The sequence below is a fragment of the Cryptotermes secundus genome, unplaced genomic scaffold (genome assembly GCF_002891405.2).
Source record: "Cryptotermes secundus unplaced genomic scaffold, Csec_1.0 scaffold610, whole genome shotgun sequence".
Taxonomy (NCBI): Eukaryota; Metazoa; Arthropoda; class Insecta; order Blattodea; family Kalotermitidae; genus Cryptotermes; species Cryptotermes secundus.
The window spans coordinates 174,245-194,738 of NW_019734319.1; the positions used below are offsets into that span (position 1 = coordinate 174,245).

General features: G+C 43.9%; 1 protein-coding gene across 5 annotated transcripts in view; it reads left to right on the plus strand.

Moving 5' to 3' along the window:
- LOC111868595 (protein kinase C, brain isozyme) overlaps window positions 1-20,494 on the plus strand; it is a 150,134-nt gene that overhangs the window by 88,322 nt on the left and 41,318 nt on the right. For all 5 annotated transcript variants that reach the window (XM_023859379.2, XM_023859381.2, XM_023859380.2 and 2 more), the window contains one exon: window positions 16,827-16,980. In XM_023859379.2, coding sequence (XP_023715147.1) covers window positions 16,827-16,980 — 154 coding nt within the window. The remainder of the gene's footprint in view (window positions 1-16,826; window positions 16,981-20,494) is intronic.

The following is a 20,494-nucleotide window of genomic DNA, read 5'->3' on the forward strand; positions in this document are numbered from 1 at the left end:
TTTTCTCCGAGTATTTCGGTTTCCCCTGCCAATTCTCGTTCCGCCGACTGCTCCACACTCATCTTTCATCCGGGGCTGGTACAATAGGCCAGTTAGTGGCCGACGTATCAAGTTGACTCAGTCTAACCCCACCCCAAGAAACTAACTAAAACAGCTGAGCTTCTTTATCAGCTATTCAGCCATGTTCACCCCGGACACCCTGCATGCACCCGCGCGCACACATTCATGTTTGGCGATATTAAACTAAATGCATCCGGATTGGACCTGCGACCGGCCAACTCGATCAGGGGTTTTCATGGTTTTACCGAGTCCTCGAGCAAATGCTCCGTTGGTACTCAACTTGCAAACTACACTGCATACTACACGAACCCCCTTCCCTATTATTAACATAAAGATTCTCCCCAATGAAGCCCTCCCAGTATTAAATTAAAAAATTCACTCATCGATAGCCCTTGGACTTTAACATTAAAATTCCGAGCTTTCTGAGTAAAGCCCCTGCACATTGTCTTCACTCTGCTCGTGATAAAGTCCACTTTCGAAACCTTAGCCTCTCAAACGTACTGTACTGCCAGAAGGACGAGTGGGCAGTGCCTGGGAAACTTCACAGCAGGATATTTTCTTACCTACACCAAAATGTCACTTTAACTATTTCCGATCCTACAGTTTATCTTCTCTTTCTATTCTTTATGCTCGAATGGATAAAGAAGAGACGAAATGGAGAAGCTAGGTACCAATGTTAAGCACGCCCTAGGAGTCAGGTCTGTGTGTACAGTTACGCAGGAGAAGATCTGAAGTACTGATTAGGGAAGTTGTATGCGACATTAAGGGAGGAACATAGACTGAGGGTGTTTGAGAACAGGGTGTTGAGGAGAATATTTGGACCGAAGAGATGAAGTGACAGGAGGTTGGAGAAAACTGCATAATGAGAAGCTTCATAACTTGTACTCTTCTCCAAGTATAATTAGAATGAACAAGTTAAGGAGGATGAGACAGGGTGTTTGAGAACAGGGTGTTGAGGAGAATATTTTGACCGAAGAGAGATGAAGTGACAGGAGGTTGGAGAAAACTACATAGTGAGGATCTTCATAACTTGTACTCTTCTCCAAGTATAATTAGAATGATCAAGTCAAGGAGGATGCGGTGGGCAGGGCATGTAGCACGAATGGGGGAGACGAGGAATGCGTGTAGGATATTGGTGGGAGAGATAGGATGGGATTGTATGAATTGGATAGATCTGGCTCAGGATAGGGACCAGCGGAGGGCTCTTGTGAACACGGTAATGAACCTTCCGGTTCCATAAAATGGTGGGAAATTCCTGAGTAGCTGCTGAATTGGCGACTCCTCCAGAAGGTCGCAGCTCCATGAGTAAGTATGCTCTTCTAGACTAAAGCATCTTGCAGGTAGCCACAGTGACGCAGAGATGCGTGCCAGCCCTAACGGGGGCGGGAAATGCCGGATACAGGCTAAAGAAGATGGAAATGCATTAGCCTCAGCCAACACGCTGAGGCAGGGACCCGCGCAGAATTATAAGAGAGACATCAGACAAGTAGAGAAATGAATTGTGTAATAATGTGACTAGTAACAGCATGAAAGTACTGAAAAGGTGGGTAAACACAATGTAAATCCATATCTGAAACACGAGAAAGGCGGTTACGGTAGGCATGCAACAACAGGCTCAAGCTGTCGACTGTTATTAAATAGTACGACCAAAATGGGTACTGGTATGCAGTACTGGGGGACAGCAAACTAACGCACGCAGACTTTATTACGTAAATAGTCTAAAACAAAAGAAAATGTCTTCTGCTTCGGGTAGCCTGAGCGCCGTGCACAACCCTGCCCATGACAGGGTGAAGTTATGTAGCTAACTCATGGAGGTGAGCGTTTCGTGAGAAGTCGCCAGTTGTGAAGCTACTCAAGAATTTCGCAACATTATTTTATGGAACCCAAAGGTTCATTATCGTGTTCACAAGAGCCCTCCACTTGTCCCTATTCTGAGGCAGATCAATCCAGCCCATACCACAACATTCTATCTAAGCTCCATCGTAATATTATCCTCCAATATACGTGTAGGTCTTCCTAGTGGTCTCTGTTCTTCTGGTTTTCGCACCAATATCCTGTATGCATTCATCTTCTCCCTCATTCATGCTACATGCCCTGCCCATTTAATCCTCCTTGACTTGATGATTCTAATTGTACTTGGAGACGAGTATAAGTTATGAAGCTCCTCATTGTGCAGTTTTCTCCAACCTCCTGTCACGTCATCTCTTTTCGGTCCAAATATTCTTCTCGACACGCTGTTTTGAAACACCCTCAGTCTATGTTCCTCCCTTAATGTCAGAGACCAAGTTTCACACCCATACAGAACCACTGGCAACATTTTAGTTTTGTATATTCTAATTCTTATGTTTTTATACAGCAGACGGGAAAACGAAAGGTTCTGGACTGAATGGTAGCAAGCATTGCCTAAATTCAGTTTCTTCCTGAATCAAATTCTAATTTGTTACTGCTGTTCCAAAACATTGAACTTTTTTCACATTTTCAGAACATCTGTGAGCTATCTTTATGTTCTTATTTTGCCCTGAAATCTGGAGACGAGGCATCAGCGTATACTTAGTTTTCTCTGCGTTTACTTCTAGACCAACATCCTTACTAGCATCAGTTTTTTATGACATCTGCATTATCTCCCAGTAGATTAACAGCATAGACCAGCGGCTGATGTATCCTAGTTAATTTCAGTCCCACCTGGGTTTCCTGGACCTTCCTAATGGCATATTCTAAAGCAAAGTTGAAAAGCAATGGCGATAAAGCATCTCCTTGTTTTAGACCATTTCGAATTGAGCTTGCTAAGGAAAATTCAGATTCGGCGCACATACAGCAATAAGAACGTCTGTTAGCCATGAGTCATGTGTGTGTGTGTGTGTGTGTGTGTGTAGTTTTGTCACTCAGCTTCTAAGATGGTGTTTCATTTTCTAAACACAAGACGCCAGTCAGGACTGCATATGTTGAATGTGCAAGGTTCATAAATATTTGTGATCATATTTTGAAACTGAAATGCGCGTCGGTGGCGTATTTTTTGAGCATAATGACAAAAGTACGGAATTTTTCTAAGCAATATACACGTATATATATATACACACACTTATATATATATATAAACTTTAATATAACAACTATAAATGAAAATTACGTGTCGTATGCTGCCATCTCGCTGCAGTTGGTATTAGGATTTATTTTCAGTTGTTTACCATCCAGCACACAACAGTATCAAGATTTTCTTAAATTCATCACACCAATACATATTTCAGGTGCGTTAAAATTCGGGGGGAGAGGCGAAATGCTGTGCCTTCCACTGAAAATAAATTCCGAAGTATACATATATGAACTTCGATAATTCTTCTTTGAGGCACTTCGTATATAATAATTTTATAAGGACACATGGTTGAGATATTGAATTTTAAATTCGGAAGCAGCAGGTATAAAATTAAAGACCGTAGTAACAAATTCAAATGTTCAGAGACTTTCAGTACCCCACCCCCATGCAGGTGAGAACAAACTGTATGCACTTAATTGCCTCACAGCCACACTGCCGTTCGACGATCTTGCAGTCTGAGATACTGACGTCAGCCGTGCCATAGCTTAGGCCAGGCATGTCAAACTCAACTTGTACAGAGGGCCACCTCAGCCCTATAAACAATAGTCCAGGGCCGCACTTCAAAATTGAAATATACATTAGATTTTGATACAAGGAAATTTAATTATATTTATTATTTAGGAGTAATTTCAATATAATTACCTAAAGTCACATATCTTACAGTTTTAAAAATCAAGAGAATGCCATTTCTGACAAGTATCAAACAGCTTTTCAATATGTAAAAAGAGAGATTACACAAGAAATTGTGTTAGAAATAGCAAAACATTGAATTTCCTGCAGCCTGCTAATTTATGTCTGCGTGAGACTTCTTGTCTTCTGATCTGTTGGAAAATTGTCTTTACAGAAAATATTTCTACTAAAATTTTAATATTGATTTTAATATCAATTAGCTCTAAAAGTTGAGGGGCCGCATTTTGTGGCTATGGGGGCCGCATGTTTGACACGGCTGGCTTAGGCGGTTAGTCTCAGGCTTCCCACCGCTGCCGCCCGGGTTCGAGCCCACGTCAGGTCATGTTGGATTTGTGGTGGACAGAGTGGCACTGTGGCACGTTTTCTCTCCGAGTACTTCGGTTTCCCCTGCCAATTCTCATTCCATCGACGACTGCTCCACACTCATCATCTACCATCCGTGGCTGGTACAATAGGCCAGTTAGTGGCCGACGTACCAAGTGGACCCATTCTCACCACACCCCAAGAAAGTAAGAAAAGAACTACTGACAACGTCGTTAAATAACCCCTACATCTATATCAGGGTCTTCCCAGTGCCCTCTTTCCATGAGGATTTCCGATCAAAATCTTGCATGCATATCTCATGTGTCAAATTGCGTTCCTTGTGTCATCTTGCTTACTTTGATATGAAGTGGAGGTCTGTCTTGTTCTCAGGCGACCTCAGTCTGTACGAGGGGCTGGCTTGGAAGCTTTATCGACCTTGCTCGTGCAGTTAGAATTGAGGAGATCCTGTGTGCTGAAGCTGATGTGAGGGCTCTGAATTGCTTATAAAATATTCGCTACCGCTTTGTTAGCTTGTATCCCTGTAGCTCCATGAGAGCACTAGACACGTTCCCTGGGAATCGCATTCTGCTCTCAGCTCGACAAGTTCGTTGCGTACAGGTAGAAATGCATAACGAGAGTTATACTGTGTAACGGAGAACAGATTTTATACACAAATACACGCGTTCATTTCGTAATTTAAAATGGCGGACCCAAGATATTAGGAACAGGCAAATAATTTTGAAGTGGTAATTATCTGTGTAAGATTTGAGGTTTTCACGGCGGTGACTATGAAGAATGCCGTCTGGTGGGATGTGGCGCCGTGTTAACCGACGTTTCGGAGGAACGTATCGCCTCCATCTTCAGGGTATAAGAAATCCGCGAGCGATGAAGCAGCGTGATCAGGTCATCGCTCGCGGATGTCTTATACCCTGAAGATGGAGGCGATGCGATCCTCCGAAACGTCGGTTAACAAAATATCTACACGGCGCCACATCCTAGCAGACGGAATTCTTGGTAATTATCTAATCCAATATATAGTATGTAGTAGGCCTGCGCAGACTTTTTTGTTGCGTGAGCAACTTCAGGGAAATTTGGTCTGCACGCGGACGACAGAAAATTGTGGAATGTTTAAAATTATATATATAGTAGATCCTCGCTAATCCGGTTACATTTAATGCGGATATCGGATACTCGGATAGGAATATGAAAAATAACGAATTCTTTTCGCGGTTGAGTACATACTTTAAAAGACACATGACATTTAGGAAGACAGATGAGTCACTTCAGTGTTCAGAAAAAAAGAACTTGACAGTTTCTTCAAACCTGTATTGTTACGTTCAAAAACAAGTAAAACTTCTGAGTCTTCTATCAATGAATAAATGTATTGTCCTTTTATAGTTTTTAAATAAAGGCTTTACAGTGATATTTTGTTATTTATTTTCATCAGCACTGCTTATATAATTACATTATCCTTTTATTTGTGTTCCAAGTTCTTTTTTGTCTTTTTTTCCTTGGCACTACAGCCCCAGTGGGCCTAGGCCTACCTCCATGAACTTCTCCGTTCACTTAGGTTTTTCTAGATCTTACACATATGGTAGGACTCCTTGGGCGGGTGATCAGCTCGTCGCAAGACCTCTACCTGTATACAAACACAGAAAAACGCACACACACAAACTAACATCCATGCCCTGAGTGAGATTCGAACCCACGATCCCTGTTTCCAAGCGATCGAGGACAGTACATGCCTTAGACCGCTCGGCTACCGTGACCGGCTTTTTGTCTTTTAGGGCTATATTTTTGCGCCAGTAATTAGGATTATCGCTTAATCCGGATGACTCCCCCCAATTAATCCGTATTATCGAGGGTTTACTGTATGTATGCTTTTATCTGAATATTTTTCTGTACCTTACATGTAATAAAAGTATGATAATAATATGAAAATTTTATAAAAGAATGAAGTTCACAATCTGGGTTTTACTCTTAGCACATATTTACAAAACCATTTAGTAATATAATAATCTGAAATGTTGTAAACGTTTTAGTATGTTAAAACCTAAAGGAAAACAGGCAACTACACGTATAAGCCGATTCAGTCATTAATGTTATTTTCATCATAAAAACTTACATATGAGCCTACGGAAAGGCCGTAAAACACTAAGAACGGTAGCTTAACATATCAGATCCATTTTGCCGTTAGTATGTTTTGTTTTGTTTAATAAACTGCGGCGTGAGTACATGAAATGCTTTCTTACCGAACCCTTAACACTGCATCTCTTCAACTAGCTTCTTACATGTAGATATTAAAGGGTTCTGACGATGGTGTGTAACGTTCAGAATTGCCGTGTTTTTCGATTTTGTCGATCGTCCGGCATTCTGGAAAACTAGAGAACAAAATGTTTCGGGAAACTGGATATGTTTCCGTCCTCAGGTGAGAAGGGAGACACCTACTGTGCTGTGTCGCTTACGAAGAGCTAACCTCAATCACTGGACAAGCCTTGTCACTGTATAACATAGCCTGGTCTCGAATATTTAAATGGCTGTAGTTATACTGACAAGGGTTTTCCAGTGACTTAGGTTAGAGTATGTGTCTCATGTGAGGACGGAATCAGAATCAGTCGCCGAAACATCGTGTTCTCAGTGTTTCAGAATACCGGTAAAAGGTAAAGTTGTCCTTGTACTTAACTAATTAAGCACTACTCCATGAAGGTGTATGGCGGAATTGATGTATATATCCATATTATCTTGACCTCGGCACTAGTTGGAGGTAAGTGGTCAGGTTCACGCCCCGGCCGCCTTACACTGCAAACTCGATAGACAACAGGCATGCCAAAGAAAACAGTACATATGGCACAGAAGAATAAATTACATTGACTTCATTTAGAAACATTGAAAATAATGTGGCATGTAGACTCCTTGCTGGACAACTACCGCGAGATAAGCAAATGTACAACAGCCGTTACTGAGTAAAGGCTTCGCAAACGAGAATGCTCTCACGGCAACAACTGGAAACAGCGACAAAGGAACTACGTCTTCTCTGCGGTCCGTGCCGAGATGATTTAAATAGGACATTTAGTGAAAGTGAGTTGAGTTGAGGGTCGCCAGTTGGAACAACGAATCAGTTGTGAGACAGTCACCAGCCGGTAAGAACGTCAGCATGGAAGCAGAGGACGTTGTTAGGATCCGTTGCCAGGCAACGACTGATGAAGACATAGCAAACTGAGAAAACTTTATATGCGCTGTGGTTACAGTGATCATTGGAGTGTATAAATCAGACTGTTGTAGTTATTTGTAGTTATATTCTGTAAGTTTTAGTTTAGCGGTAACATCTTTGAGGAAAGCCAGATTTAGCAACCGTCGATAATCTTGTAATTGTGCAGGCAGATCACCCCTGCCTTGGAGAAAGTGCGCAGTTTCTGGAAGCTCTTAGAACCTGAATAGAACCTGTTCTACTCAGCCCGCGGACTTTGGAGTGTAATGTCAAATCTCCATAATGCGCACTAATTTCGTCTTATGAATGTCTGAAGGACGTCCGTTGCAGAGGCCTAGCACGTGTCGAGTTCGCAGTTTGCGCAGCACTCACAAAATGTAATGTAAAAATATGTGAAGCTATCCCTGTGACAGGCAGTGAAAGCCCATAGGGTTGTGAGACGTCCAGGCTCCATCATTTTCTAGACAGTCGGCTCACAGATGGCGCTTATGTCAGCCTTACGCGCCGGCCGCCCTTTACAGCCCAGGAAAATTCCTGGTACATATTTCTGATAGAGGCTGAGTCGACGCCAGGGCCATAGTGAGGCTGGAGAAACTAGGTAAATTGATAACATTCACCTAATCGGGACTCGAACCCGCGACCCTCCGGCTTGTAACAGTGCCTGAACCAACTACGCTACTACCGTGTGCCCCACTCACAGAATGTTGAAAAGAGATTTCTTTCATGCTTGAAACTTGATTACTAATGACAGTGTTAACTGAAAGCGTTTAGGAAAGGTAAATCTTCTTTTTTTGCGAAGCCCAGTTAAGCCAACGTTTTCGATAGTCATGGCTGGAGAGCCATCTGTGGCGATTGGCACAAGCATATGAATGGAAGCAGTCATCTCCAGAAAGCCAGCATAAACGTTTTGAAATATGTCTTCACCTGTGATCTCCCTATGCAACGGTATAGCTCGTCCTTAATTTTAAAAAAAGGGTCACGTGGTAGCGTAGTTGGTGGAGGCACTATGCTACAAGCCGGAAGGTTCGATTCCCAATGAGGTCATTGGATTTTCCAACTCTTCTAATAGTTTCAGCCGCACTATGGCCCTGGGGTCGGCTCAGCCTCTAGCAGAAATGAGTACGAGGAATCTTCCTGGGGGTAGAGGGTGGCTGGAGCGTAAGGCTGACAACTTCACCGCCACCTGTGAGCCGACTATCTAGAGAGAATGTTGGAGTCTCGACGTTTTACAGCCCTGTGAGCCCCCATGGCCAGTTACAAGGACAGCTTTAATACTGTCATGTCAGAGATAGCAATGGCACCCCAGGCGAAGAACGGCTGCTTTAGTATGAGTAATTTGGAATTTCTTCAGGCTTTATTTATTTTCGTCCTCTTCGAGTATCTGTGACATGGACAGGCTGTAGATACGTACAGGGAAGCTAGCGCAAGAGTTTATGGTAACGTTATCTAGGGACATCCTGAAAGTTACTGTCAAACCCGAAGTTTATTTAAATGGTATATACAAAGCAGAAAACCCAGTGCATCCCCATACAAAAATCATCTGGTTAAAGCAGTTTAGGTAGGCGATCGGCATTTACTATGAGAATCGTACTGAGGACACAAATGTACTGTGTGGGAAGAATGCAGTTGTGTAATGTTTAGAGCACGTGGTATATATTGTTACAGCTGTGATGTAGAGATTAATCACAAATTGCAGGACACTATTTGTGTTTATTGCGGTATTTTCTTAAAAATTTTTGTAAATACCATAGTAATATTTTCCATTGCTCTTATTCAGTCACTCTCAGTTACGTGTTTTCAAGATATTCATGTACAAGGCAGTCGGCATTCAAAGACGGACGAATGTTATATGCCTAATCCGGTTTAGTTTTGTGGGTGCGCCCTAGCACGTGAGTTCATAATCCAACCCGGTGGGATGGTTGTTGACCCCTCGTTCAGAGGTCAGTTGGGATCAAAGTTTGTGGATGCCGTCCCCGTGATGCGTTGAGGACTAGGACTCCGTATCACTCACGTGGCGGGCTCTTGTCGTTAGGTAATGAACCTGCGGGTTCCGTACAAATTTTGGAATTTCTTAACAAGCTCAGCGACTGCCGCCATTGCAAGAAGAACCTATTCCGTGGTTTCAATTATCATTGATTAATGCTACATTTGGAGCATAGCTCTGTATGGGGCTGAAACTTGGACACTTAGGGCAGTAGATCAGAAACATCGGGAAAGTTTCGAAATGTGGTGTTGGAGAAGGATGGAGAAGATCAGTTGGACCGATTATGTGAGAAATGAAGAAGTGTTAATTAGAGTCAGTGAGCAGAGGAATATCCTACACGAAATAAGAAAATGGAAGGTTAATTGGATTGGTCATGTTTCACGCAGAAACTGCCTTCTAAAAGAAGTTATCGAAGGAAAGATAGATGGGCGGATAGAAGTGACAAGAAGACGAGGAAGAAGACGTAAGAAGATGCTGGATGACCTTGGGGACAGAAGAGGATACTGTCATTTGAAGGAGAAAGCTCTAGATCGCATTAAGTGGAGGAATTGTTTTGGAAGAGACTGTGGACCTGTCGTCTTGACAGATTACTGATGATGATGATGATGATGATGATTAATGAGAATGACATTTAGAATGCAGGCCCCTGGCCAATCCGGTTATGGGTGTGTTTATGGTTCAAATCCTCTGCTAGTCTGTGTAGTCCCTACCGTACGGCTTCGTGGCCGATCGGTATAATGAAAGATGAACTTGGAAATGACACCACGCTGTTTTGTACTTATTTAGATACCATATTTTCGAAGGAGCGTACTCGTTCTGTCTTCTACCTTGAAGACAGGAATATTGTTTTCTTCGAAAAGTTGGTATCTAACTGCAAAACTACATCTCAGAAGACTGCAATATTAATTAAAGCCCGCCCACGTGAGACACAAAAGTCCCATGCAGAGAGCACTACATTTGGCATTCAGGTCGGTGAACGGCACGCAGAATAGTAATATAAATATGGATGAGCTGTTATTTGAATCATTTTAGCAATGTGTAGCTAATCCTAGCAGGTTACACCGTACGACGCATGCGCAATGTACCACATGGCTGGTCAGTGCTGCTGTATCGACCCCCGCTCCCTCCTCTGAGCATGCTGCTGCTGACCTTGCGTAAAGCAGCTTCGATAGGTCACCGCTTTCCACTTAGTGGCGCCACTTGTGTGGTCCTCGTCAGGGGAAAGAGCAGAAGCACTCACTTCTGGTTACGATCATCTATTTATAGAAGACTGATTTGCACGCTCAGCTGTCGAATATCACATTCTCGTCTCCAGTGTAGTAGGCCAGGACATGAATAGCATTCTCGTCTCCAGTACTGTAGGCCAGGACATTAGTCACATTCTCGTCTCCAGTACAGTAGGCCAGGACATGAATAGCATTCTCGTCTCCAGTACAGTAGGCCAGGACATGAATCACATTCTCGTCTCCAGTACTGTAGGCCAAGACATGAATCACATTCTCGTCTCCAGCACTGTAGGCCAGGACATGAATAGCATTCTCGTCTCCAGTGTAGTAGGCCTGAACATGAAACTCGCTGGCGTGACTGAAAAAATTGGCAGTTCAGTTGAACGCAGTCCAAACTCAGTGACGATGTCATTTTATTCTCTTACTTGCCAAAACGGGTGAAGCGCCTGTTTCGCGTCGATTTGCCTGTTATGATCGAGACTAAGAACTTCAGCAGAACGATCAGTTATATTTGAATGACATATCTGTATACTTGTGGAACTGTAGATGCAGGTGAGAGAAGGATTTCTCTAGTTATTGCCGCTAATGAGAAACTTCGGTAATATTCGGGTGTTTTCAGGATGATTGTTGGCGATAGTTTAATATATAAGTTCGGAAATTGAGCGTAGCTGTCCATTTCGTGTACCTGTTACGGAAACGGCCATACTTACAGAAGAACTACTGCATTTCCTTTGCAAGTTTCGATCGTAACTTCCTTCCGCTCGTGTGAATATTTAGCGAAGTTCTGCGCGTAAGCAACAGATGCAAGTCGCCATGTGAAGTTTCCGCCATTTATAACCCATCTTAACCAAAATTAGAGTGTATAGACGTGCTTTGTTGAAGTTCCCACCGTGATATGTCACGAGATTCTATGACGCTGTTCTCGAGTTTTAATGCGTACAGACGGATATATATGTATCGACCTGCTGCTCACATGAACTGTCCTATACATGGCAACGCGTGGCGGTTATGGTACCGTTTTAACAATATAAAAGACAGTGCTTACCTCCTGCTGTAACATCACGGCCATAGCTTTGCCCATACGGCGAATTTATGGCTATCGTATGTAAGGCATCTAAAATTGTTGAGGTAAAAAAAGTAAAGGTATCCCTGTAACAGGCCGTGGAGGCCCATAGGGTTGTGAGACGTCCAGGTTCCCACATTTTCTAGACAATCGGCTCATAGATGACGGTAAGGTTGTCAGCCTTACGTGCCGGCCGCCCTTTACCCCCAAGAACATTCCAAGAATATTCCTGGTGCTCATTTCTGTTAGAGGCTGAGTCGACCCCAGAGCCATAGTGCGGCTGGAAGGATTAGGTAAATTGAAGAAAATCCAATGGCCTCATCGGGATTTGATCCTGCGACCCTCCGGCTTGTAGCATAGTACCTCAACCAACTACGCTACCTGAGGTAATAGTCTTATATCACTTGAATCCCTGAACAAATCTTCGCGAAGCTCGATATGTATATCATGCCACCTGAGGCTCTTTTTACAGCCGTCAGTAATACCAACACAACAGTCGCCTCTAATAATATTAATGTCGAATTTCTGAACCGACCGTCATGAAACTAGCCTGAGGCTACCTCAGCGGCGTACTTCATAAACCCATCAGTAATACCAACACTGAAGCCCCTCAAATTGTCGCGACAATAACCCTAATATTACTGAATACCTGAACCGATCGTCATGAAACTGCGTATAAAAACCATGCCACATGAGGTACTTCGAATGGGACATGTCATAAATATCTTCCCTGGGCATTACCAGTATTACGGCCGCTATAATTTTTGATGTGGAAACCATAAGCTTAATCCCATTTAAACACTAATTTCATGGATGTAATAACACAATCCTTTAATGGACCTCTTTTCTGTGTGCATGTATGTTTAGTGAAGAATGAAGCTATCAGAATACAGTAAAAATGAAGTTACACTTCCAGACGAATGAAAGACCATGTTTTCGAGATTGTAACTTATTTAATTAAATATTTCTGCTGGAGCGTACATTCGGATACGTGTTAGCACGGTGTTGGGGAGTCTTGGTAGCGTAGTTGGTTGAGGCATTATGCTACAAACCGGAAGGGTACGGGTTCGATTCCTGATTAGTTTTTTTTTCATTTTTCAATTTACCTAATATTTCCAGTAGCATTATGGCCCTGTGGGCGACACAGCCTCTAACGGAAATGAATACCAGGAATCTTCCTGGAGGTGAAGGGCGGCCGATGCGTAAGACTGACAACGTCACCGCCTCTGTGAGCCGATTGACTAGAAAATTTGGGAGCCTCGACGTCTCACAACCCTGTGGGCCTCCGCCGCCTGTTAACATGGATAGCTTTATATTTTACCTTTATTGATTTCATGAGGGACAACTTTACCTTTTACCTCTACACATTCATATTTGTTTGTTTGTTTTTTTTTTTTACTTGTATGAAATACACATATTTTATCGGAAGAAAAGTTGGCGATTAGTTATTCCCAGAACTTCTTGTTCATAATAATTTCATGCCTCAGAACACTGAGAACACATTCTGCGGAGATACTGATATACTGCGGAGATATACTGATTGAGAATTTCGTGATATTTACCGGATTCTCCCNCCCCCCCCGGGCAGATACCTGGGTAGACCACCACAGAGTTTTGCACCGCCGCCATATCTCTAACTGCTGAGGTGCGAGGTCCGGAGGTAGACATGAATGTTTATGAGCAGTGTGAGGTGCGTTACGTCAGTGGCTCTTCAGCTGCCGTCCTCAGCCTCTTGTAGAGTTCGCCCTGATTGGCTGTGTCGTGACATTTTGTGAGAAGTGTCTGCACAAAAGTTGTGCTATTGTAGCCACACAAAGAGGCGAAAGAACCGGTTTACGTGGCCACATTTTCCGAGTTTCATCTCACATATTTAAGCTGCCTCATTATTGGAACTTGAACAGAGGTTTTACTGCTTATGATTGAAATTTTGATAGTAACGTTGGAAGGGGCTGGATGGGGGTGAAGTCTTGATGGTACACTGTTTGGAGGGGGCTTCATGTGACGCATGCAATCAGCGTCGAATTTGCTTCAGGTTCGAAGAAACCCACGGAAAACCCTGGTTTAAATAATACTTTCTCGTGGTTTAGTGACTATAAACGGCGTTTGCATTTGTAATCGGATTTATTGAAGTCTTATAACTCGTAACTGCAAGCAAAGATTATGCTGTCATTGTTCTACATATTTCACGAATCACTATAGGACACACTAGGTCTTTTCAGTCTGTTAGAGTCTTCAGTAGACGTTGCTTGGTAGCGGCTTTCAATGGCGGACGTTCCCCTTCCTCTTGGTTCCTGAACTGTCCGTGGCCTCAGCTACCAGTTTATGACAGCAGCAGCTCACAACAACTGAACCCCAGTGGTTATCTGACTAACTTACCAACCAACTCACAAACCTCACTAACTAACTTTGCCTGCTTATAACATTTCGACGGGGCGCGTGTAGAAAACACCGTTCCTCTGTTGCTCTTTATTTGTTGCCGTGAAAATATGCTTGTTTACTGAACCGTTACTTAGCAACGGCTGTATAGTTGCTTATTTCGCGGTCATTGCCTAGAAACGGGTCTACATGTCACAGCACAAAAAATAAAGAGAACACCTCGTGTGCACGACAGAGACCAGTCGATTCATAGTAGACAAGGACATAAGTACGCAGTTCTTTTAACGTTGAATCCTTGGGAACGTGTAGCTGCTGCTGTGCTTCAGAAGGTTGAGTGATGAGAGCAGCTACGAAACTTGCCCCTGTGCAGCTTGGTCCATCTTCTTGCAGCCTCGAAGTGTATGGGTTTAAATAGGACGGGTAGGCCGTAGGTTCAGATCCTAGAGCCAAGCTGAACTTGACACACAGCACCGTTAAGAAAATGGACAATTATTCATAATATAATCTACGGACGAGAGCTTCGAGAATTACCGACCTGCATTACATAAATTAATGTTTAAAAGAAAGCTGGTTTTCAAATTTCGCGAATAACAAATTTTATATTAATGTAGCACAGATCAGTAGTTACCCTGGCTCGTCGGAAGTAAACTTCTGTTGTATAGAAATCATTGTGTACAAGTGTCAACATTTGTTACGCAGATCGGTAGAGAAGTTTGAACGCTTTCAGATAATGACGTTGCCAGTTGCAGATGTGGTTGCCATAGCAACATTCCTCACCGTTACAGTGTGCTTCCCCTTATCGCGATATCTGTTTCTCATTTCCTGGCCCTGTTCTAATGTTCAGTGGCTCTCGTTGTATGTTTCATGCGCAGCCAGTTTATTCAACAGTGTTTCCTTGAGGCGTATAATAGCACGTACTCCACTGGAGTACACGTGTTTCGAAGTTCGTCGTCTGCTCTTACTCATACGCCTTTCCTATTGACGAGGATATGAGTTTATTGCTGTAAGCTAATCGCATCGCAGATAAACAGAGTGTCGCTCATTCCTGGAGCTGAGCCCTTCTTGAGAAGACGCCAATTGTGCAGCTACTCAAGAACTTCCCGGCATCTTATGGAGCCCGAAGGTTCATTACCGTCTTCACAAGAGCTCTCCACTTGTCCCTATCCTAAGCCAGATCGATGAGGCCGCGCCATAGCTCAAGTGGTTAGTCGCTGGCTTCCCACCGCGGCGGCCCGGATTCGATCCCGTGTCTGGTCAAATGGGATTTGTGGTGGACAAAGTGGCGCTGGGGCAGGTTTTCTACGAATACTTCGGTTTCCCCTGCCAATCTTCATTCCACCAATTGCTCCACAATCACCCTCACCTATCATCTGGAGCTGGTACAATAGGCCAGAAGTGGCCGCGGTACAAGGGACTTAGTCCCACCCCACTAGCAATAAAAAAATAGCCAGATCGATCCAGTCCATACTGTGACGGATCTGCTCAAATCATTGCTAGGCAACGGCTCGCTAAACACCCCACAACCGACGTGCACGCAACACTAGAAGGACGTCCATCTTTAGGCCACGCCAGAAATACGAGCATGCAACAGTATGAAGAGTGTTTCCTATTGCTAGGCAGCAGCCAGCGTGCCAATGGACTGGCTAAGTAGCGATCACGTGGGACCCCCAACAGAATAGCACACAACAATAGAGGGGCTTTGTTTCCTGTGCATGGACCGTGCCGAAGGTTAATAGGGGACAACGGACGATAAATACATGGACGTTAAGACAACGAAGGTCTTTTGCAGAGAGTCGTAGTTGAGAAGCCGTGAGTCAAGAACACGAAGCCGTCATGTAAAGGAGTTGTGAGGATTGCGCTGTGAAATGTTAGCAAACGTTGACGACTTTGTGTGATGTAGTTCAGTAATCTTGAAAGTGTTATAATTACTTGTAATTACGACCTGTGCGAAATCAAACCCCGCCTACAAGTCACTAATATACGTGATAATACCCTCCCATCCTATCTCTCTAAGATCCATTTTAATTTTGTCCACCCACCCACGTCTCGGTATTCCGAGTGCTCCCTTTTCTTGTGGTTTTCCCACCAATATCCTATATCCACGCCTCTTTTTCCCCACTCCTGCTACATGCCCTGCCCATCTCATCCTCCATGACTTAATCATTGTAATTGTACTTGGCGAAGAGAAGCTCCTCATTGTGCAGTTTTCTTCATCCTCCTGTCACTTCATATCTCTTCAGTCCAAATATTCTCCTCAACACCCTGTTCTCATACACCCTCAGTCTATGTTCCTCCCTTAATGTCAGAGACCAAGTTTCACACTCATACAGAAGCACAGGCAAAATTATAGTTTTAAACATTTTAGAGAAACAGAGTGTACAAGCGGAAATTTCTTTACAAGAGTACTCTCTTCTGGGATCTAACGCCGAGCAATCAGTAGAAGTTAAACGAACTTTCTGATGAATATAATGCTGCCATCATCAGCAATGGCGAGTAAGCTAAGCACGTAACGAGTTAGAAGCAGGCAGCGTACTTGCTTTGCGTTATGCTGTTCTGAAACTTCGGTGAACTTCCACTGGACTGCACGGTGTCACATCGCAGAAGTTAGTTGCCGCTGTGAGAACCTCAGACCCAACATAACAGCGTCGGAAAGTGTTTCCGCGCAATGTCTGTGCCGTGAGGGCCTCAGGCGCGACGTGGCCCTACGCTGCTGACTTCCCGGTCACCAAGCTGTAGACCACCCTTTGTCGGCTGCACCAAGGAAGCCACCTGACTGGTGCCGTCTGAGCTGTTGTTATAAGTGATTCTTTCTCTTGTTCTTGCAGTCCGCCAGGGAAGGAACCTGATCCCAATGGATCCGAACGGCTCATCGGACCCCTACGTGAAGCTGAAGCTGATCCCCGACTCGGACAACGTTAAGAAGAAAACGAAGACTATCAGATCGTCTCTGAACCCCGTCTGGAACGAGACCCTGACTTTGTGAGTAGCGCCAGCCGCCTGCAGGCCTAGATTGGAACTGGTCTGGATGTGCGCCCAACACGCCTGGGGCCCGCATTTCCACTGTTCACGCGAGCACTGCCATGCCCAGTCCATAGTCGCGTATCTGTCTGCTGAAGGAACACGAAACAATTCGATATATAACTGTACTTGTTGGTTTGCGTTGTGAGTCGCGGTCACTCACTTTAAGGGAAGAACACATTAATGCCTGAAGAGTTCTCTGTTCTGGGATGTAACAAGTTGCTTGGTAACTATGTCATGCTAGTTTCTTCCTCGGCTTATTCGTCGACCGTGAAAATGGAGGCGACATGTTCCTCCGAAACGTCGGTTGGCGTTCAAGGACAGAACTCTTCATAACCAGCGGTATGTTAACATCAAATCCTAGATATTAAGGGTTACTTAGTTTACGTTTCTTTTTAATATTATCCTCGGGCATACAGTTCATATAATGAACTTGTCATCTGTAAAAGTGTGGTGTTCTGAGTTCCGAAACACATGAATCTTGTTCCCTTCGATTTTAATTCTACCAAAGGATCAGTCTTTCCGAAAACTTTGTCATGAATCCATAACAGCGATCTTATATGCAGTGTTTTGGGTTTTGATGCTGTGTAACTGCCAGGCGGTTATCCAGCTCGCTGGAAGGACTGCTTCCATCTTTAAGATGGAAGCCACTTTCTAACCTGGAACATTCCAGTATGAATCTTCGGTGCCATGAAAACCTCAGATTTTAGGACAGTATGAGGATGGAGTACCACTCCTTGTCGTCTGTCCACTAGTACATATTCAACATACACTTGTAATGTGTCGTCAAGTCAGTCGAATTGTTTCCGCCTGCCAGTTATGTGCACGCTACCTAGCAGTACAGTTGTGTCGGAGAAGTTGCCGCATGAGTAAGGGGTTTCTCCTCCACATATCCAGTAAGTGCCAGCGTTCTGTTTGTCTACAACGTGTCTGAAGATGCGTAATCGTTAGAAAGTTACTACATTATACTCTCAGAACCAAATAACCAAACCGGAGACCCCGCTGAGCACACAGAACTCCAAGGAATGGTACCATCGCAGCTGCTCCAAATAATGGTCTATGGCTCCCTCAGTTGTTAACACCTGAGTGCTCTGGCCTGTGCCATACCTCTTCCCCGCCTGACGTGTAATTGTGATTTTCATTTCATGTATCCTGTTGTATTGTAATATACAATTTCTTTATTAAAACCGTCACAACACAACTATGTTGAGGTCAGTGCCAAGTTTGGCTCTGCTACATGTTTCGGCTATTAAAAGATTTGTAAGATGAGGCCCCGACTATATAATTAACATTAATATTACTATCTACATCACGAGGCTCCAATAACAGTTTATTATATATACACAAAATATAGTATACTCCAATTTGTCCTTGGGAAAGCAACAAAATCACAAAAACTAACGACTGACTCGATGATGAAGGCATCAATCGAAGAATTTTATTCTTGTTTTATACTGTAACTTTTGTTTTATATAATCTAATTTATTGCAGTTTTACGCCAAGTATTTTAATATAATTAATATTATTATATCCAATTTTATTAGTACTGCAGTTCAGTGGTTGTATATATGTTGACATGTATTTGCCTGTTGATGGCTTTTAATAGCCGAAACATGTAGTGCCAGACTTGACACTGACCTTAATATAGTTGTGTTGTGACGGTTTTAATAAAGAAATTGTAACTATGATGTTAGCCTTGCGGCATCTTCGTGTTATAAAATGTGCAACAGTTCGCGTAGGTGCTACATCTAGATTTAAAAAATCTGTTTTCCTGAATTATACGTAAATCCATAAAACGTAGAAAAAATATCTTGGTCATAAAAATTCTGCTCCGTTTTTTTCTACAACTTTTGTTCGGGACATTTTTCATTCTGATAAACGTTTTCAGCGCGTTACGCTCGAGATGCGGACACAGACAGGGGGTCCTCGTGTAAAATTCCCCTCCCGTCGTTGTTGTCCGATTTTAAAACAAATTTGAATATGTCAACAGGTATTCATAAAATTCCCTAATGTAAAATTTCATGAAATTCTATCTAGCAGTTCTTGTGTTTCAGCGCGGGAACCGACAGATAGGCGAACGTGGCGATACAGATAGGCGCCATTTTGAAACTTTTCGTTGGGAAGGCTCCGAGAAATGAGACGCGGTGGTGTGTGAAGCTGACACATTATGATGTGCCGATGGGCTGGTTGTGTAGCACAGATAGGAAGCAGTAAATGTAGCATATACACGGGGTTGGTTCAGAATTTCACAATTGCCTTTACGCACACATTTAGTCATTTACGCTTCGTCACAGATTTCTATGTCTCTCTCCCATCTCGGCCTGCACCCATAAGCCTGTGCTTCGCTGAGGGCGTGTGTGACGTAAGGATTCCTGTCACAGTGTCCAGTCCCTCTCCCATTGTATTGCACGGACATCGCTCTGCTATGAACTGCACGGAAGGGCTGATAAATGAAGTTTTTTACGTGTCTTTTTCCTCTTTGGGGGGGGGGGGGCATCTATTTTGGTGTTGATATGCGCGCACGAGCCGGTCACGGTAGCCGAGCGGTCTAAGGCATGCACTGTCTTCACTCGCTCGGAAGCCGGGATCGTGGGTTCGAATCTCACTCAGGGCATGGATGTTTGTTTGCGTTTTTCTGTGTTTGTCTACAGTTAGAGGCCTTGCGACGAGCTGATCACTCGCCCAAGGAGTCCTACCATATGTGTAAGATCTAGAAAAACCGAAGCGAACGGAGAAGTTCATGGAGGTAGGCCTAGGCCCACATTTTCTTGACCTCGGCACTAGTTGGAGGTGAGTGGTCAGCTTCAGGCCCCGGCCACTTTACCCACGGGGAAGAAGTGCCTCTCCTATCTAACGGCTGGTCGCCATTCTTTGGCGAGTGAGCAGCAGCACGTGCATTGCGGCTCCCCCTAGTCTCGTTAGTGGTAGATCTCACGGTGCGGGACCTCGAGGAAGAAGGAAGCATTGCATCCGCGACAAGTAGACACCGTTGCTAGTAACGGGCATGCGTTGACATGGGAAATTGTCGCCACTGTTGACAGGCGCCTTGCCATAATAGCACGGCTAGAAGACGATCCAGAGAATCAGAGCGGGAAAATCAGCCAGAAGGATTGTTCAGTGTCAAGCGATGTTTCGGAGGAACATGTCGCCTTCATCTTCAGGGTCGAAGAATAAGCCGTGCAAGAAACAAGCGTGAAAATAGAGCTCTGCTTGTCACCCGTTTTTATGCTGGTTTCTTGTTCAGCTTATTCGACCCTGAAGATGGAGGCGATATGTTCCTCAGAAACGTCGGTTGACTTTAACGGACTGCACGATGTTACGAGTATATCCCACTGCTGTGAGAACCTCGAATCCTTATTCGACAATGTTTGCTTGGAAGCCCAAGATGATGACCGTCTCAGGGAAATAAATTGTGTGGAGAACGGTCATGTGCAGGCAGCCACCTTACCGCTCGGGTGGGGGAACTCGGCCACTG